Genomic DNA, 19,475 nt, shown 5'->3' on the forward strand with positions numbered 1-19,475 from the left:
GTGGACAAACACTGGCTCCCTGGGCCTGAAAGCGAGATGAGTGTTGCAACCCCAGAGTCGCCTTGGACTGGACTTAACTGTCCAGGAGTCCTTTACCTCCTTTACCTCCCTAGCCGGAATTAAGATTGCCGGAAGAAATATCAACAACCTCAGATATGCAGATGACACAACCTTGATGGCAGAAAGTGAGGAGGAATTAAAGAACCTTTTAATGAGGGTGAAAGAGGAGAGCGCAAAATATGGCCTGAAGCTCAACATCAAAAAAACGAAGATCATGGCCACTGGTCCCATCACCTCCTGGCAAATAGAAGGGGAAGAAATGGAGGTAGTGAGAGATTTTACTTTCTTGGGCTCAATGATCACTGCAGATGGTGACAGCAGCCACGAAATTAAAAGACGCCTGCTTCTTGGGAGAAGGGCAATGACAGGCCTAGACAGCATCTTGAGAAGTAGAGACATCACCTTGCCAACAAAGGTTCGTATAGTTAAAGCTATGGTTTTCCCAGTAGTGATGTATGGAAGTGAGAGCTGGACCATAAAGAAGGCTGATCGCCGAAGAATTGATGCTTTTGAATTATGGTGCTGGAGGAGACTCTTGAGAGTCCCATGGACTGCAAGAAGATCAAACCTCTCCATACTGAAGGAAATCAACCCTGAGTGCTCACTGGAAGGACAGATTGTGAAGCTGAGGCTCCAGTACTTTGGCCACCTCATGAGAAGAGAAGACTCCCTGGAGAAGACCCTGATGTTGGGAAAGATGGAGGGCACAAGGAGAAGGGGACGGCAGAGGACGAGATGGTTGGATAGTGTTTTCGAGATTACCAGCATGAGTTTGAGCAAACTGCGGGAGGCAGTGGAGGACAGAGGTGCCTGGCGTTCTCTGGTCCATGGGGTCACGAAGAGTCGGACACGACTAAACGACTAAACAACAACAACAGTGGCTAAGTGCTTTGTGAACCAGTATGTGCAGAGATCCTTTGTCTTCCCTCTGAGCTCAGTTTTGCAGTTTGCCATCATATTATAATAAAGAACATGCAAATCCCTTGTGCATTCTTTATCCGGCCTCCTGGATTTGTGCAGAGGGAACACATATATGCTCCTGAAGCAAGTACCATTTGCTCATTCTATAATATACAACAGCTATATGAACTGCAAGTTCCAAACCTGCCAGAACAATTTTATTATTTCAGGATTTGTACCCTTCCTCCCCTTCCCCACAAAAAGAATTCTCAAGGCAGCTTCTCCTATTATTATATTATTTAGTATATTACATTTATCATATTATTTCTGCTTAGAGCACGGGTGGGCATCCTGGAGCCTGGGGCCTGATGTGTGCACTCAACCTCATGTATGTGGCCCCAATCCATCCTAATGTTCCCCCATTCTTCCATCTCCTCACAGTTTCTTTCTTCCTGTTCATTTTCTCCTCATTTTTCCCTGGCTTTTTGCTTTGTTTCCCCTTTGTAACTTCAGAACAATTGTAAATTCAGAACAGCTATTTTATCAGATAAAGATATATTTATGGTTAAGAATTGTATGGCTTTACAACACTAACAAAAGGCTCTGTTGTTCTAATCAAATGATCAAGTCATGAGGCCAGCCATGTCTCTTGCATTCATGTCACGGCAGGATTCTTAACTATATGACTTGGTAACATTATGATTATCTTGCTTCTTGAAGGAAATATTAAGGGTTTTACCCCTCTGCATGGATTTTCATATGTGGAATGCACGCATAAACCCAAATTAGTTCATAATCCAAATCATACTTCCCCTATTTTGGCTCGAATCCCTTTGGGAGAAACCCACTTGGGTTATCTAATAGAAAAACAGGCATTCCACACACAAAGCATCTATTATAATCAGAGTTAGATGACAGTAGAAAAAAATGTATAGGTTTGGAAGAAGAAATTTGGAATTTGATGTAGCTCATAAAGTAACCACATCCCTTTCTGCTTTACAAGTGAGACTGAACAATTTGTAGAAATTGATGTTCTCAGCTTGGAAATTAAAGATGTGTGATTTCTGACTTTCATACTACACACACACACACACACACACACACTATTCCAATATTCCTATTCCAATATCCCCATTAAAAGCAGAAGCCTACCGAATATCCCTTACAAGAAACTATTAACTAAATTTTGAAAGCTGTACCGGTACATTTTCAAATACTAAACTTACAAAATGTAAATGATATAATAATAATTGAAATCAATGGAACTAACATGATTGTGTTCATTAACTTCAATGGATCTGAGTAAAACTCAGCGTAACATTGCCCTTCAAATGGTACTTGCAGTGGTAAAGTCTCACTGCAAACAGGAAAGAAATGGGAGAGTGAGAGACACACCCAGGACAGAAGGGGCCTGAGAGATGAAGAGAGAAGGGCAAGAAAGGAAGGGAGATAAGAAAGGAAGAGGCAAATGAGAGAGAAATTAGCCAAGAAGAAAAGGTGGGTAAAAAGTGGGGGGAGGAAGAGATGAGTGAGGATGGGGTGGGGGGGAGAGATGGGCCAGAGAGGATAAGAAGGGAATACATGTTGAGAGAAAGAAACAGAAGGTGGGGTGAAGAGAAGAAGGTGTGCATCAGTGCATATGAGAGAGAACTGTACTCTGAGTACAGATGAGAGACAAAGAGAAACTCCCATGGCTCAGATGGTATGAAAGATTATTTAGGAGTTTATCAGCCAAAACACTGCCTGCAGATTATTCTTCAGTTAAATCCATAGTGAAGTTTTGGCAATGAGGGAGATATCACAGGATTGCACCACTGCCCCCAAATAGATTCAGGCATGCAGCAACTATACTCCCTTGTTATCTTTCTCATGAATCTCTCAAAACACTTACTAGATTCACATGGGAGGACTTTAGACAGAGAGAATTTGCTGCCATGATTTATTGTTGATAGAAGCCAAAATAGCTCTTAATACTGTCACAGCATAAAACTGTCTAACCTTTCAGTCACCAAATATACCATGGAAATAATGGCTTGCCTTGTTACTACAGGAATGCAAGAGATCTATAGCTTCCCTTCCCCATAAATCTAATCCTCATACCAGGCTCAGTACTAGTTTCTAGCTTCAAATTGTGAAGTTCATTCACAAATGTTGTGTAACCAGGAACCATTAAATTTCCTGGCCTGCTCCTCTCCCCTCTCCTTGTTGCTGCTCATCTCCGGCAGTCTGGGGGCTGCAGCCTCCACAGATTGCCCTCCTCACAATCTTTTCATTCTGCTGCCTCCCAGGAATAGAGGCTCCCATCACTAACTCCTGAAAACAACCCTCATTCCAGGACCAAACCATACATAGAAAGTGTGCTGAAAGCACATTACTTTGCCCAAAGAATTCTGGGAACTGTAGTTCACCCCACACAGAACTTCAGTTCTCAGCATCCTTAACAAGCTAAATCAGAGGGCCTAGCTGGAGAGAGAAATTTCAATGTGCGAATCGCACAGGTGGCATGGTTAATTGGGCAGCATGTAAATGCTATAGATGAATGAATGTAGTGAGCTCCCCCTGTATTGCTTCATGCCCTCAGTTTTTGAACTCTCTCTCTCTCTCTCTCTCTCTCTCTCTCTCTGTGTGTGTGTGTGTGTTATGTACAGTAAGGAGGGATCCCTAAATTCATCAAAGAGCCATATAACATAATTTATTTGCTTATTCTTTCCACACAATCACAAGCATTGTAAACGGTAACGCTTATTTGCATTGAGGCAATCGGTTGTGATCCAATGCATGTTTGTTTAGTGGTAATTCTGTTGACTCAATGTTGTTTTCCAAGAAGGTATGTTTATGACCATGATATAACAGTTTCTTGCTGTCTTCGGGTTTCACAATTTCCTAACAGTCATTTTGTAACTTTGCAACTATGAGGTTTGGAAAGACACTGGGTTAATTTGTACCTGTTTTGTTTTGGCTTTCTGCAGCAGGGAAGACAGAATTTCTTTTTTTCTTCGACAGCCAAGACCGTGAAGACATGGGGATATGTTCTTCAGATGTAAGGTACATCCCTGAACAGAAATAAAATACCCGTATCATTTTTACAACCATTCATTCATTTGAATCTCTGTTTATCATAATGGCCATTTGAATGAGAAACAATAATCCAGACCTAGCTAGTTAGCTTGACTGATACATACATCTTACTTATAATCTGTTTTGCAGTTAATACAGAATAAACAGATTAATGAGCTGCACATCAGCTTGATGTCTGAAAGGTTAACCCAGATGTTAAATATCCAGAGTCTGTTAGACCCTGAGCAGTTTCTACGTTCTGACATAAAGCAACACCTTTCTGCCAAGAGAGCCAAGGCAGTTTACAATGTTAAAAATACTGACACAAACAAATAGTACAAAATATGTAACGGTGCATGTTGGACTTCTTGGGTTCCTCTGGTGGAAGAGACAGCCAAGAAAACTCAATGGATGCCACAGACACAAAGGGGGGGCTCCATAGTCCTGCCCCCACCATGCTGACCACTCCATTCAAGCCTCCTTTCAGGAGAGCTGAAAGGAGACAGACTCCCTGCCAGGTTCCTGCTGTGTGAAATGCCAGCCTTGGTCTTTGCTCTTGCTAAGGTGGCCTGTTTCTTGCTGTTGCTTTCCGGTCTCAGTTTTGCAGAGGAGGAGATGGAGCAAATGCCATCAACACAGATGGCTTGTGGAGGCAGGAAGAAGCTATCCCTCCATGCGGCATGTATGTATGAATGTATGTATTTTTATTTATTTCATGGCAATTATATACAGCTTGATTGTAATAACATCTCAAAGTGGATTATGAAAATATGAAAGTATGGTTTGGTTTTTTCAAAAATTTATATAAACTAAATCTAGAGGTTTAGAGTAGGATTGAATTCAGGTGGAGGCCAAACAGGGTATGTTCCAGGCAGAGCAGAACAACCAACCAAGATGAGGCATGCCAACAACATGGCTGGGGAGCGGCAGAAAGTTCAGGGACATTCCCACAGAGGGAGCAAGCCACCGAGAGGCAAATGTTTGAGGCTGGTTTGAGGATAGGACTTGTGACAGGCTGAGCATGGCCTCTGCTTGTTTCCAACTGCATGGTCCCTGGCAGAGGGACCTGCTTGGATGCTGAAGGTCCCAGGTTCAATCCCTGGTGTCTCCAGGCAGGGCGGGGAATTGTCCCCTGTCTAAAACCCTGGAGAGCAGCTGCCAGTCAGTGCAGACTGAGCTAGATGAACCAGTGTCCTGACTTGGTATGAAGTTGGCTTCCTATGTTCCTGTGACCAGTGAAGTCAGGGGGAAACCAAATGAGCTTTCAGGTGTGCTCACTAGAGCAGGTGAGTGTGAGGGAGGAGAGGGGACCTCAGTTTGCAAAATGCACAAAGTGTGCCCAATGTGCCTCTAGCAACCTGCCAGGACAGACAATGATGATATAACATAACTACTTAGTTTGTACAGCTCTATATGCAGGTGCAATGTTATTTCTGTACTGCCTGCCCTAGACTTCTCCTCTAGAATCTTGTAAATCATTAGTCCTCCTTCCTTCCCCAGTTTTCAGCCACTCCTTGGCACTGAGCATCATTTCCCTGTCCCACTGACTGTACAAACCTGTAACACAGGCTCACCTCTGCCAGACCTTGATCTGTACATATGATCCCTTTTAAAAAATAAATAAAATATTATTAATAGTGGGGAAGACACTTAACCGAATATTAAAAACACAATGCAGCATTAAACATTAAAAACTTCCCTAAACAGGGCTGCCTTTAGATGTTTATTAAAAGTAAGACAGTTGCTTATTGCCTTGACATCTGATGGAAGGGTGTGTGTGCCTGCTCAGTCTGCTGATCAAATTGTTGAATTTCTCCCCTGTTTTGTATCCTCATTGTCTAACCAGCATCCTATGCATAAGACAAACCTCTTTACCTTGGCCTTTAACAGCAGAGGTATTTCTTTCAGACCTGCTTTTATTCTCCATTTAAAATGCATTTTTAAAATTTTATATTAAACATTGGTTTTACCTAATTTTAATTAAATTGTACCACTGGTTTGCTGCAACCTGGACTGGGACCTTTTGATAAAGGGTGGAAACCAATTAAACAGGCTTTCAGGAGAGATTCAAACACACAAAACAGGGTCCAGTAAAAGCCTGGACAAAAAGAGATGTCTTGACAAGCCATCGGAAGCAATGGATGGTGTGTCATGCATGGCAAAGGGAAGGGAATAATACAGGAGCTGTAGGAGAAAATGCTCATTTTTGAGTCACGTTATCCTGAAATAAAAATTCCTTAAAGATAAGTCCCTTATCTTCAAACCATATAAGTTTGCAACACTACCACACAAATATACATTAAGACTTTCTGTCTTCCTCCCCAGCTCAGCTGAAGCAATATTCTATTGCCGCCACATTATTTTACATATAATTTGTTTTCCACTCTTTTTTAACCACATAGCTTCTTGACTGTTCAGGTTCTTGGGCAATAAGGTTGCCTAAAAGCATCATCCAATTGTGCTCTTCATTATATCCCTCTGAACTGTTTCCAAACTCATAGCTAGCTTCTGGGTTTTGTAAAAAAAAAAAAAAAAAAAACAACCCACAGAGAAGACACCATATGCCTTTAGGGCTGACTGCCTTCTTATTCTTACTTTTATGATAGTAAAAACAATTGAAGTCAAATTTATATACAAGGAGTGATATATGAATACAATTAACAGATAAAGCAGAACAAGAGCATAGCAATTAATACCCCCCATTATTACTTTCTGTAATTTATTATGCTTATGTTATTTCTGAGCCCTTTGGCAGCACTGCGCTGTGTTCCAGCTGATCACATTAAAATTAAACATGTTGAGGGAATAAATTTCAGAACCGTTCTAGCTGTCCAATTTACCCTAACAATTATCCATGGTATATTGAGTGGGGGGGGGGGAGGTACTTGTTTTGCTAATTAGAATATTGCTTAAATTATGTTAAGGATTCTTAACATTTCAATACAGGTGTCATGTGTTTAAAATGATGCACAGATAATTGACCTCCCACAAATCTGAGTGACAATGAGACTGCAGTGTTATGGTCCCAGGGCTCAAAGGATAATATGCACCTCCCAGTCTATGGTTGGAGAAGGAAGTCTACAGGCAGAAAAGGAGGTCTGTCCCTGTAGGTCTCGTCCTTTAGCACATGGAGTTCTCTGCAGCTGCCCTTACTCCTGTGCTGTCAATGCTCCAAAAGCAGTAAGAGTGGAAAGAGTTCAAGAGGCATCAGGGGAGGGTCAGGAGAGGCACTGAGCAGCAGCAGAGGAATCCCATAGGGGCAGGATGCACCATGGGGCCCCTGGAGTCGGCCTGCCTGCCTCCTCCTACTCAGCCGCCCTACAGCTGGGGGGAGAGGCAGGGGGCAGACCGTTTGGGCAGTGAGGAGCCTGCAAGAGCCCAAGCCACCACATCACTCCCAGGAGAGACACATGGCTTGGGTGTGCTGCAGGCCCTGCTGTGAGTGCCGCCCAGCATTTTGTCACCCCCCTCAGTGGTGACACCAAGGGTGGACCGCCCCCACTGCACCCCCTTCCTCCACCCCTGGCACTGAGTCCATTGGATCCAAAGCCTCTCCTTTGCTGGAGTCCTGAGCCATAGTCACACTATACTTTAAAGCACCATGGAACCTCTTGGAACTGTCATGGCTTCCCGCCAGAGAATTTTGGGAATTGCAGTTCGTTAAGGGTGTTGTGGATTGTTCCCCTTACATTCCCTCTTTCCAGGGAACTCTGGGAAATGTAGCTCTGTGAGGGGGAAAAGGGATTCCTCTGCCTAGCACACTAAGGAAGAAACAAGCCTATGCACACTTACCTGGTCCACTGAACACAGAGGGATTTCCCTCTAAATAAACATGCATAGGATTACAATGATTTCTTGTTGGGTTTACTCTTGATTTCTCAGTCATAAATGATCATAGAATCATAGAGTTGGAAGAGACCACAAAGGCCATCGAGTCCAACCCCCTGCCAAGCAGGAAACACCACCAGAGCACTCCTGACATATGGTTGTCAAGCCTCTGCTTAAAGACCTCCAAAGAAGGAGATTCCACCACACTCCTTGGCAGCAAATTCCACTGTCAAACAGCTCTTACTGTCAGGAAGTTCTTCCTAATGTTTAGGTGGAATCTTCTTTCTTGTAGTTTGGAACCATTGCTCTGTGTCCGCTTCTCTGGAGCAGCAGAAAACAACCTTTCTCCCTCCTCTATGTGACATCCTTTTATATATTTGAACATGGCTATCATATCACCCCTTAACCTCCTCTTCTCCAGGCTAAACATGCCCAGCTCCCTTAGCCGTTCCTCATAAGGCATCGTTTCCAGGCCTTTGACCATTTTGGTTGCCCTCCTCTGGACACGTTCCAGTTTGTCAGTGTCCTTCTTGAACTGTGGTGCCCAGAACTGGACACAGTACTCCAGGTGAAGTCTGACCAGAGCAGAATACAGTGGCACTATTACTTCCCTTGATCTAGATGCTATACTCCTATTGATGCAGCCCAGAATTGCATTGGCTTTTTTTAGCTGCCGCGTCACACTGTTGGCTCATGTCAAGTTTGTGGTCAACCAAGACTCCTAGATCCTTTTCACATGTACTGCTCTCAAGCCAGGTGTCACCCATCTTGTATTTGTGCCTCTCATTTTTTTTGCCCAAGTGCAATACTTTACATTTCTCCCTGTTAAAATTCATCTTGTTTGTTTTGGCCCAGTTCTCTAATCTGTCAAGGTCGTTTTGAAGTGTGATCCTGTCCTCTGGGGTGTTAGCCACCCCTCCCAGTTTGGTGTCATCTGCAAATTTGATCAGGATGCCCTTGAGTCCATCATCCAAGTCATTGATAAAGATGTTGAATAAGACCGGGCCCAAGACAGAACCCTGTGGCACCCCACTAGTCACTCTTCTCCAGCATGAAGAGGAACCATTGATGAGCACCCTTTGGGTTCGGTCAGTCAGCCAGTTACAAATCCACTGAGTGGTAGCATAGTCAAGACCGCACTTTACAAGAATATCATGGGGCACCTTGTCAAACGCCTTGCTGAAATCAAGGTAGGCTACATCCACTGCATTCCCTTCATCTATCAGGCTTGTAATTTTGTCAAAAAACGAGATCAGGTTAGTCTGACATGACTTATTTTTCAGAAATCCATGCTGACTATTGGTGATCACAGCATTCCTTTCTAGGTGCTCACAGACTGTTTGCTTAATGATCTGCTCCAGAATCTTCCCTGGTATTGATGTCAGACTGACTGGGCGGTAATTATTTGGGTCCTCTCTTTTCCCCTTTTTGAAAATAGGGACGACATTTGCCTTCCTCCAGTCTGCCGGGACTTCGCCTGTTCTCCAGGAATTCTCAAAGATGACTGCCAGTGGTTCTGAGATCACATCTGCCAGTTCTTTTAATACTCTTGGATGCAGTTCATCTGGCCCTGGAGACTTGAATACATCTAAACTAGCCAAGTATTCTTGTACTATCTCCTTAGTTATCCTGGGCTGTGTTTCCTCTGCTGAATCATTTGCTCCAAATTCTTCAGGTCGGGCATTGTTTTCTTTATCGGAGAAGACTGAGGCAAATAAGGCATTGAGGAGTTCAGCCCTTTCTGTGTCCAGGCTTATATATAGCAGATTTGCTCTTTATTTCTTCAGCAAATCCTACAGATGCCTGAGGAATAGGATCTTTGTGATCTGGGCTCCAAACTGACCTGATTTTGCCCTCCCATACAAAGTATTGATTGCCTAGTAAGTAAAGTCATGGCCCGTTTAATTCAAAATACCCCAATATTCTTTTCATTCTTTTTTCTTTGATTACTGTTTTGATTCCTTTCTTTCAGGTTTGCACCATATTTGCAAATACCTGCTTAGAGACCCACACAAATTAAGAAAAAATCCTACTTATATGGGTTTAAAAAGAGTTTTCAGCACTACTTTAAATTGTACAGCCCTATTAAAGTGTATTATTTCTCACCCACAGAACTTAAATTGATGACTTCTGTTCATTGAGTACTGTTGAACAAGACTGAGCACATTAATGGAAATATCAGTCTGATACACACCAGTGACCAATCAGGATGACAAATGTTGCTTTCTAATTGGAATGTAATTTGAGTTTTGTTCTCTGTTAATGTGTGCCCAGTGCTGAGGCCATTAAGGGATATTCTCTTTGATCTCCAGTTCTGTACACAGGGACTACCACTGATCTATGTGCAGCTTTTAATTTGATAATGATAATACAGCTAATATAATTTTTGGAACAAATTATATTTCATTGATATTTACTAGAAATATTTGTTATATTCACTAAATATCATACAGGTATGATAAGTTATTTGCAGTTACTTTGACTGCTTCCACACGATGGTCCTTTAGTTCTTTTGATACATTAGTTTTCTTCTGTCATCTGGAAATGGCAATAAAACAGTGGCTCCACACAGCTCTTGAAATAGTGCTATATCATCATCCTGCAATGCCAGTCTATAATGTTTATTCAGAAGAAAGAGCAAAAATCTCCTGCGTTTTTTATTAGAAGCTTTCTCCTTCCAGAATCTGCCCTGAATGTCCCTGAATGAGATGGCTCATGTTTCCTGCCACTGTGTTTTAAATGAAATATATTAAATCTAGGAATCAAGAAATGGCCAATTAAGATGCAGTTGAGGCTATTAGTAACGCTACTGCTCCACTGAACAAGAAGAAATTATAGGGGCAGAAAGGAAAAAGAAAACTACTAATTAATGCTGCAGATTCTTTTGCTGAGCAGGACTTCCTGTTGAGTAAACATTATAGAAATACGGTGACCATTGGGATGGGAATTCCTTGATAAGACAGTGCTATATTAAGCGTCATGTGGAATCACTATATTACTACTACTACTACTGAACAAGAATGAATTTCAGGGGCAGAAACTGTAAAGAGTAAAAGCAACCTTAGACTACCTATCTGCTCCCCATCAAGAATAGATAAATTGCCTACTTCCTGGGCTTAGGAGCCACCTACCTACAAGGCCTCCATCTTAATCTTTTTGGCCCTCATCCAACCCACCGGTGCATCCAGGCACCTGATCAGGACTTGTGTGTCCACACCTCAGATGCGACAAACATAAAGTGCTGGGTGATTTCACTGTGCTCCAGATCTCCTAATGACTGCTCCCAACAGCTTATTGTTGGGAGGAGCATAAACACTGCAAAACAGTGCCTACAACTCCCACTCACTAAAATGGTCCAGTAAGATATGAAGATTCTGTCTCTCTCCCAATCCATCAGGGAAGTCTAATGGAGTCCCTTATTCAGGCCTGAATCCATACTGAACTGGGTTCAGATAAATTGTTTTATCCAAGGGTGTCTGCAGCTGATCTGCCACCACTGTTTTTAGCACCTCATCCCACAAAATCTGGTGTTGGTGACCATACAGGAGGGAACTGCATGGAGAAGTGCATCAAGCACTTCACTAGTCAAACCTGTAACAACAACAGTATTCAAGTTATCACTATTGATGCCTCTTCAAACTGCTCATGGAAGAGCAGTACCTCAAGTTCTGATGCTGGCTCTGCAATTCTGTGTATGTTTTAAATGTCCTCCAAAGAGGAAAAGAAGATGCAGAAAATACCAAAATGCAATGGATTGGCAATAATATGATCTGGCCTTGCTTGAAAAAATGACTGAGTGGAGAATCAGATTACATTTATTCAGTCTATGATTTGGTTCACACAAAAGAAGTCCTGGAGCAATTATGGAGCAGTTATTGTATGGTACTGGGTGATTTTTGTGGATGAGCATTTTTAGTATATTACTTTTGTTTTAATTTTTATTGTGTATTGTTATTTTATCCTTCTAAAAATTAAAACAAAAATAATATACTAAAAATGCTCATCCACAAAAATCACCCAGTACCATACAATAACTGCTCCATCCACACAAAGTTGAATACTAAAAACAAACGACCAAAAACTGGATTGCTAGCACTGTCCAAATACCTGGAATTGCAATTTCAGATAAAATTGTTAGCATGGAAACAATTTGTCCAAATCAAATGTTGTAGTCAGCTGAGTTCTACTTAAAGTAGACCCAGGAAAACAAATGAACCTAAGTTAGACATGTCCATTAACTTTAATTGGTCTACTCTGAGATGGCTAGCACTGAATACCACTCCAAGACAGGTAATTAAAAAGATACTAGTCCTCTTCAGACATTCTGGCAATGTTCTACCTGTGTGGTGTAGTGGTTAGTGTTGGTTGAGGACCTTGGGATACAAGGGTTCAAACCACCCCTTGCCCATGAAGCTCACTGGGTGATCTTGGGCCAGTCACTGCCTTTCAGCCTAACCTACCTCATAGGGTTGTTGTGAGGGTAAATTGGAGCTGATGAGAACTATGCATGTCACCTTGAGCACCTTTGGGAAGAAGAAGGTGGTATATAAAGGCAATAAACAAATAAATGTCCCAATTATGTGGAAAAGGTGCCTATACACATACAAATCTATGAGAACAAATATTTCTACACTGAGTACATTTTTGAATGTGTGGAATACCACTGGAATGTGGGGAGAGGGCTTTAGTTGCTGCCAGCTTTGTAAATAGAAGGAAGGGTGAAAAAATTGCACACCTTTGTGCTGCAGTGTGAGAAGGATGGGAAGCTTCTCCCATCTTTGATCTTGCCGTGTCGGCAGCAGGACATCACCACACAAACACCTCCCTGGGCTTGAACCCCCAGCGGAGGCTAGTTTCACCATCCCCTCAGTACACCTCTGCCCATGTTGTGTCTCACCTTTCCTTTAAAGGCCAAGAGAAATGCTTTAGCTTTATAGACACCATGTGAGGAAAGGGTGTGTTTGTGTGTGGTGTTCAAACCAAACCACCTAGTGAACTATATATCTAATCAAGGAACTGGGGTTTAACCATCATCAAATCTTCTGCTCTAGTCCTTACTACTGCATCACACCACTTTACCATCTGTTTACCATCTAAGGCCAGGAAGATGCGTCAAGGTCATTTGAAGCAAGGAGCAGATGATACGGATGGCACCCACCTCTCTGCTAAAGAAGAAGAAGAGTTTGGATTTGATATCCCGCTTTATCACTACCCTAAGGAGTCTCAAAGCGGCTAACATTCTCCTTTCCCTTCCTCCCTCTGTGAGGTGAGTGAGGCTGAGAGACTTCAGAGAAGTGTGACTGGCCCAAGGTCACCCAGCAGCTGCAGGTGGAGGAGCGGAGACACGAACGCGGTTCCCCAGATTACGAGACTACCGCTCTTAACCACTACACCACACTGGCTCTCAACACGACACTGGCTCTCAACATCTGGCTGTCTGAGACAGTGTCTTTGAAATTAAGGCTACCATTCTAGGCATTAGTTTTGACCTTTGAATGCTTACTTCACTGAGGTTTAGTTCTACCAAGTGCCTTTTGTTAACACTTTGGGCAACTGTGCAGTTAATTTAAAGCTAGTTTGATTTTGTTGTGCCAGTATTTCAATAAACATTTAAAGCTGAAAGGTCTCCAGTCTGCACTGCTCTCGCATTATTTTACTAAAATACTTTTGTTGTTGCTTACTTATAGATGAAATACCTCACTGAACTTTTACCAGCATTTTCTGCAAACAGAAAATTTTGCTTGGTTTCTTGCCAAGTGGGCAAACCACTATTTCTGTAGATGTTCATATTTCATCATTATTGTTAAGCCATAGTGCAAATGCAACATGCTTGTCTCTGACCGAAGAGACATGGAGGAATGGATTGCAGCATTGCTTGTTGGGGGGAGGAGATGGGAGGGGGAAAGCACAGTGCAAACAGTGACCTTTTGAAATAGTTTAAGCATATTTCAGATTAAGGAGCAGCTTTGTCTTGGAAACAATCCAGTAGATGATAAGGGCTGGATGTTCTCCCACTAAATCAATCTGAAATTAACGCCTTTCCGAATACTAAAATTATAAAGTCCTTGCAAAGTTTAAACAAAAGTTTAAACAAAACTTGTACTTTTGTTTAAACATTCTAACTTCCCAGTTTTGGTGCTAGAAAGGGCAAAGTTCCTGTATTTTTCTCTCTTTTTCTCACATCTATGCAGTTGGGAAGTGTGGCTCAGTCTCTCCCCCCCCCCCCCCCCGTAGCAGATTAATGTTAATTTAAAATATAGGTAATTGTATCTCTCTTTTTGCTTCTCTGAGTATGAGAGCAAAATCTACTTTGTTTTATGGGCCAGTTTGAAGCATTTTATAAACAAGCAATCACATTTAAGCCACTGAACAAATATTGATCATGCAAGTCACATTTGCCACTCCCAGGAAGCCTCAAGCCAGCTGAACAAAAGATTTACTTAAAATAAAATAAAAACTTGAGCAAATTTACCTTCTTCCATGGTGAACAAACAGTAGATTCAGGATAATGAATTCACTCAAGAGCTTTTTTGTTTTGTTTCTTTAAGAACAAGCTGCTTCATGTGGAAGAATCTGACACAGAGAATGTTTAAAAATGCAGGAGCCTTTTGACATGGACTAGGATATGGTTTCCTGTGGAAATGAAGCCATGCTTCTGATAGGAATCAGGTTTCTTCTTTGGCCAGGAGTCAGGCCATTAATTAAATGGGCATCACTGCAGCCCCGTGTTTCTTCTGTACACCCTAGGGACTCTTTCAATTCAAAGTTCACAAAAATCGCATGTGGGACTTAGGGTGTCTCAGAAGACTATCCCCAATGCTGAAATAAACATGGCCAATCCCTGCTTGAGTGATGCTCCAGAAGGACAACAGAGCCAGATGGAGCAGTGTCTGGACTAATGCCTGCCAGTAGGTGACTCCTGTGCTCTTGCCCTGGCATATATGTCAGGAGCAGGAGTGTGACATGTCGTGTCTGACTGCAGTTGACCATGCCTGCAATGAAGAATGTTATCAGATGAACAGCACAAGGTTATGCTGGTCTCAGTGTGCCCCCAGAAGCACATAGAAGCATATATTTTTAAAAATAATATTTTATTAAAGTTTTCTTGGTTTACAAAGGTATGCTCAATGTCTCTTTTTTCAAGTTACATTTTCCATAGGTCAGTTTCATTTGTTGAGACATTAGGGTTACATTATGAAGAAAAAAGGGGAGAAGAGGTGGAGGGGGCCATGGTGGGTGGGGGTGGGGTCGGGAGGCGATATTTCTATTTTGCTTAATGCATGTGTGGGTTTTTGTGTCAGCGTCGTTTGTGCAGGTTCTCTTTGCTATTCGCTTGTGGTGAGAGAAATTGTGGTTGGCCTAGGGTGCGGTTGCTTGTTTGTGATTGGCTGTGTTGAACTTTGTTTTCGTGTGTGAGTGGGGTGGGTGGGTGTTTTTGAGTCAGGTTAGCCATGTTGATTCATATGCTGTTGGTGGATTCTTGTCATTGTCTTGTACCTAGAAGCATATGTTGATACAGTATATGGGCCATTTGTCTAACAGTGCATTTACATATGCAAAACTTTCCAGGAATAAATATTCAGAAAGTTCAGCTTGTCACATGCTAAGTAAGAAAAAGGTAAGAAAAAATGTACTTTCAAATATACTACCTTTGACATAACAGTCAAAGTTGCAAGTTTCCTGGCACTGTTGGTTGCCCCTGTTTGGGAGGCTTTTCAGGCATCCATTTATGGACTATCTCCCTATAAAGCCAGCAATTGCTTTCTTCTGGCAGTGCAGCAGGGCAGATCATTTGACCACAAGGAGCTTCATGTTTTCCTTCCTTTGGGGCCTATGACGCCATCCAAGTCAGCTTTCACTGGAAATTCTTTCATAACTGCAGCTAGGGAAGAGCACATCCCACACAAAGAGCTATTTTGCAACCAGCCAGAAAAACTTGTAAGGTTTCTGTAGGCACTCTGACATGCTATCATGTCATGCCTAAACCTCTAGTCTATAGCAACCTGTGATTATTATTCACCACTTTTTTTTTTAACCTGGAGGGCAATGTTGCTGGTTTTGACCATAAAAATGGCCAGATGTCATGAACAATTTAGCTGAAGTGGTAATTCATATAAACCTGTTAATTATTAGCTGCTTGCCCAATATCTGAAACACTTTTTCTGTCACCTTGAATGAAATGGTAGATGATTTAGGCAGACATGTGATGTCTGCCAGTAACTTCAAATTAAGCAATTTTAATAATTTACCTTCTTCTTATGCTCTTGCTAGTACAGTAGTTCCTACGCTCAGAGGAGCCAACTCCATGGAGCCGAGGGGTCTTCACCCCCCAATAAAACATTTGAGGAGGCTGGGGGCCCACAAAGCTGATGGGCATTGCCATTCAAATGGTAGGTATGCACCACATCATGTGATCAATTATGTGGGGCGGGGCTTACCTGCTCCCCCAATATTTTATTCAGGTTGGCACCCTGGCTATGCTGCAGCTACACCAGAGTTGCACAGGCATAACATGGGTGTGAACTTATGAACTCCCGGCTGCAAAGTAGAAAGCAAAACAACGCAAGTAGAAACAAGACAGAGCGTAACAGCATTGAAAGACATCCTTGCAGCTCCCTCAATCAACTCTCCAACAGCAACCAATCACGGTGCTGCATGCTGATGCCTTCCACCCCAGCACCCATTTATATAAGGCATCAATCAGCATGTGGTGATGACATCAATGCCATCATGATATCCACGTATTCTCCCAGGCAAAATCTTTAAGCAGACCTGATTCCGCAGCACTTCCCCTACCAGGGGTCTTTCCTCAGACAGGGGTTTGACTGCAGTGGCAGATGAACACAGCAGCCTTGACACTGAAAATGGCTACAGGATTGCACTGCAGTATCTCTTCTGGTTGCTAGATAATGGGAAGGTATTCATTTGCAGAAGTAGCACAGGGAATGATCCATCTAGTTTGTTGCTTTTCCCTCTCTAGTTTCACAGGACACAATGCATGTCATCCACACACTCACAATAGACTGGACTCCTAGATCTCAGCATAAGAAATGAGCTACGTAGACACTAAGCCTGGCAATAGCAAGAGTCTGATGGGCTGCAAAGATGAGCTGGCAAAAGGAATGCTGGAATGTGTAGCAGACCAAAGAAAGCAGTTTCTTATTCCCCCAGAAGGAAGGAGAGGCCGCGGGGGAGTGCCTCTGAGTCACAGATGCTGCTCCTTGTCAGGCCCAGGCTAAAGATATGCAGATTGTTCTAAGCAGAGTGGAAACTTGCTCTGATTTCTTATTCTTATTCTTAGTCTTATTCTATATTTGTTGCCCGCCCTTCACAGAAACAATGCAACAACAACAACAACAACAACAACATAATACAATCACATCTACATTCTGAAAGCATTAAACAACAATCCAAGTAAAATAGTACAGAACCAGTGAAAATTCATATTCAGCCAACCCTATGCCGCCACATCTCAAATCTACAAGTGGGGACAGAATTTCTAACAGAGCCTCCCCAATGAATGCAGCTACCAGTTTGGTTAGTATGGGTGGAACTGATCTTCCAGGTAGGTTTTCTTCAGGATCACCTGCAGCACAAATCTATGCTAATTTAATTGTAAGCTCCACTGTGCTCAATAGCACTTACTTCCCCAGTTAAGTGTGTATAGGATTGTGGTCTTTAGCAGATAAGATATGGATTTTTAAAAACCCTCCCAGGAGCAGGGTTGGGCAGATAAAGGAGACAGCATCTGGAGACTTAACTCTTTTGAGGGGTGCAGCTGTGATCAGTTTTTAAAAAATCAACCGCCACCAAGCTCTTCTTAACTAGAAGCTGATATGTCACAAACTAAAAGTCTTGTCCCCCTCCATTTTGAGTGAGGTGAGTTAGTTCTCGTGTGTGTGTGTGTGCATCAACTGCCCCCTTCCAGGCTGCGGCCCTGCAAACAGGAGCATGGGGCAACTGGGAGCATGGTGGTTGTCTTAAAGCCTTTTGCAAGTTTTCCCCCTCCCTCTTGAAGTCTCTAGTGTCCAAGACATAAAAGGGAAGTGGAAGGAGACTTGAAAAGGGCATTGCAGGTCTCTTCCCACTTCCCCTTAAGCCTTTGACATTGGAGCACAAGGGATTTTGACAGTTGGGCAGCCCCACCCAGCTGTCAAATTAGGCCTGAGAAGCAGCTCCTGATAAGGATCTGGCCCATGGAGCCTAAAAGGTTCCCCAGCCCTGAATTAAAGGGAGACTTTGATGCACACCCTCAATAGCTTGGTCACCCTCAATAGCTTAAACCGAGTCAAGGTGGATATGTTGATTGGTATGGCAGATTGGTATGGCAGAGAGTGACTGCAGGACTGAATATAACATTTCACTAGCAGGTGTTGATCTGAGGCAACACCTGAGGAGAAATAACAGCCCCCAAGAGGAGAGATGCTGTCAAGAGAGCATTATTGCTTGCATACCCCTTAAAATTGCTACATTAAGCCCAGCAATTTCAACACCTGTGAATAGGGTGGAGAAACTAGAAGTGGGTGTTGGCTCAACTTGGGCTAGAGTGCATAGCAAACTGATCCTGGATTCTCCCTGGGTGTGGGCAGAAAACAGCGGATGGGGAGACTGCAGCTGTTCAGTGTGTGGAAACGATACTCTGTACATACTCCTGTATTTTGGGACCCAGCCCTTCTACTGAAATGGGCTACCCTAGCACATCACATCAAGTGGAGAGGTAGGGGACTAGGTAAACTGTTGAGCCCAAATGTCCTCCCCGAATTGTGTTGCCCTATTCACAGGAGGTGAAATAGTAGCAGAGGGATATCACTAGAGCAGTCTTGGCCCATCTGGTGCCCTCCAGATGTTTTGAACAAGCTGTGCTGGCTGGGGCTGATGCAACAATTATTGAGTACAGTGGTACCTCGGGTTAAGTACTTAATTCGTTCTGGAGGTCCGTTCTTAACCTGAAACTGTTCTTAACCTGAAGCACCACTTTAGCTAATGGGGCCTCCCGCTGCTGCTGCACCGCCGGAGCATGATTTCTGTTCTCATCCTGAAGCAAAGTTCTTAACCTGAAGCACTATTTCTGGGTTAGTGGAGTCTGTAACCTGAAGCGTATGTAACCTGAAGCATATGTTACCTGAGGTACCACTGTACATGGATTCACCACAGCCTGAAATGTGTAAACACCTGAAAGTACTTTTATATATCCAGTACAGAAAGCTGAAGAAAGACTTCAAATAATTCAGGTAATATACACAGCAAAAGCTATTCCATTGCCAATGATGTAATTGCGTGACCAGGCATAGCCCCCCCCCCCCCCCCGGAGCCATACCTCAGGATCAAGGAGTAGACATGACAACATATTTGGGATTAAAATGACCACAACTTTATTACATTTCAGATGTAGGAAACCTTGACTTCGGCCAGGCATGGCCAAACTTGGCCCTCCAGCTGTTTTGAGTCCTATCATCCCTAGCTATTAGGACAAGTGGTCAGGGATGGTGGGAATTGTCCCAAAACAGCTGGAGGGCCAGGTTTGTCCATGCCTGGCTTAGGCATTGAGCGTGTATTCCTCTCACCCCTTACTGGGGCTCTGAGGCAAGACAGGGTCAACTGGGAATATGGGGACATTGCAAAACATGCAT

At 42.9% G+C, this 19,475-nt stretch overlaps 1 protein-coding gene across 2 annotated transcripts in view; it reads right to left on the reverse strand.

The window, feature by feature from the left end:
• Positions 1 to 14,362, reverse strand: part of LOC310826770 (uncharacterized protein) — a 45,276-nt gene extending 30,914 nt beyond the window's left edge. The window contains exons 1-2 of one of the 2 annotated variants that reach the window (XM_083702082.1): positions 14,318 to 14,362; positions 3,906 to 4,013 (exon numbers count right to left, since the gene is read on the reverse strand). In XM_083702082.1, the coding sequence (XP_083558208.1) occupies positions 3,906 to 4,013; positions 14,318 to 14,327 (118 nt within the window). In that variant the 5' untranslated portion in view covers positions 14,328 to 14,362. Of the gene's footprint in view, positions 1 to 3,905; positions 4,014 to 14,317 lie in introns of those variants that run through there. The other variant, XM_083702083.1, reaches the window with a different exon arrangement.
• Between the last annotated feature and the right edge of the window lie 5,113 nt (positions 14,363 to 19,475).

Source organism: Podarcis gaigeae (assembly GCF_964106915.1).
Source record: "Podarcis gaigeae genome assembly, chromosome: 11".
NCBI classification, from domain to species: Eukaryota; Metazoa; Chordata; class Lepidosauria; order Squamata; family Lacertidae; genus Podarcis; species Podarcis gaigeae.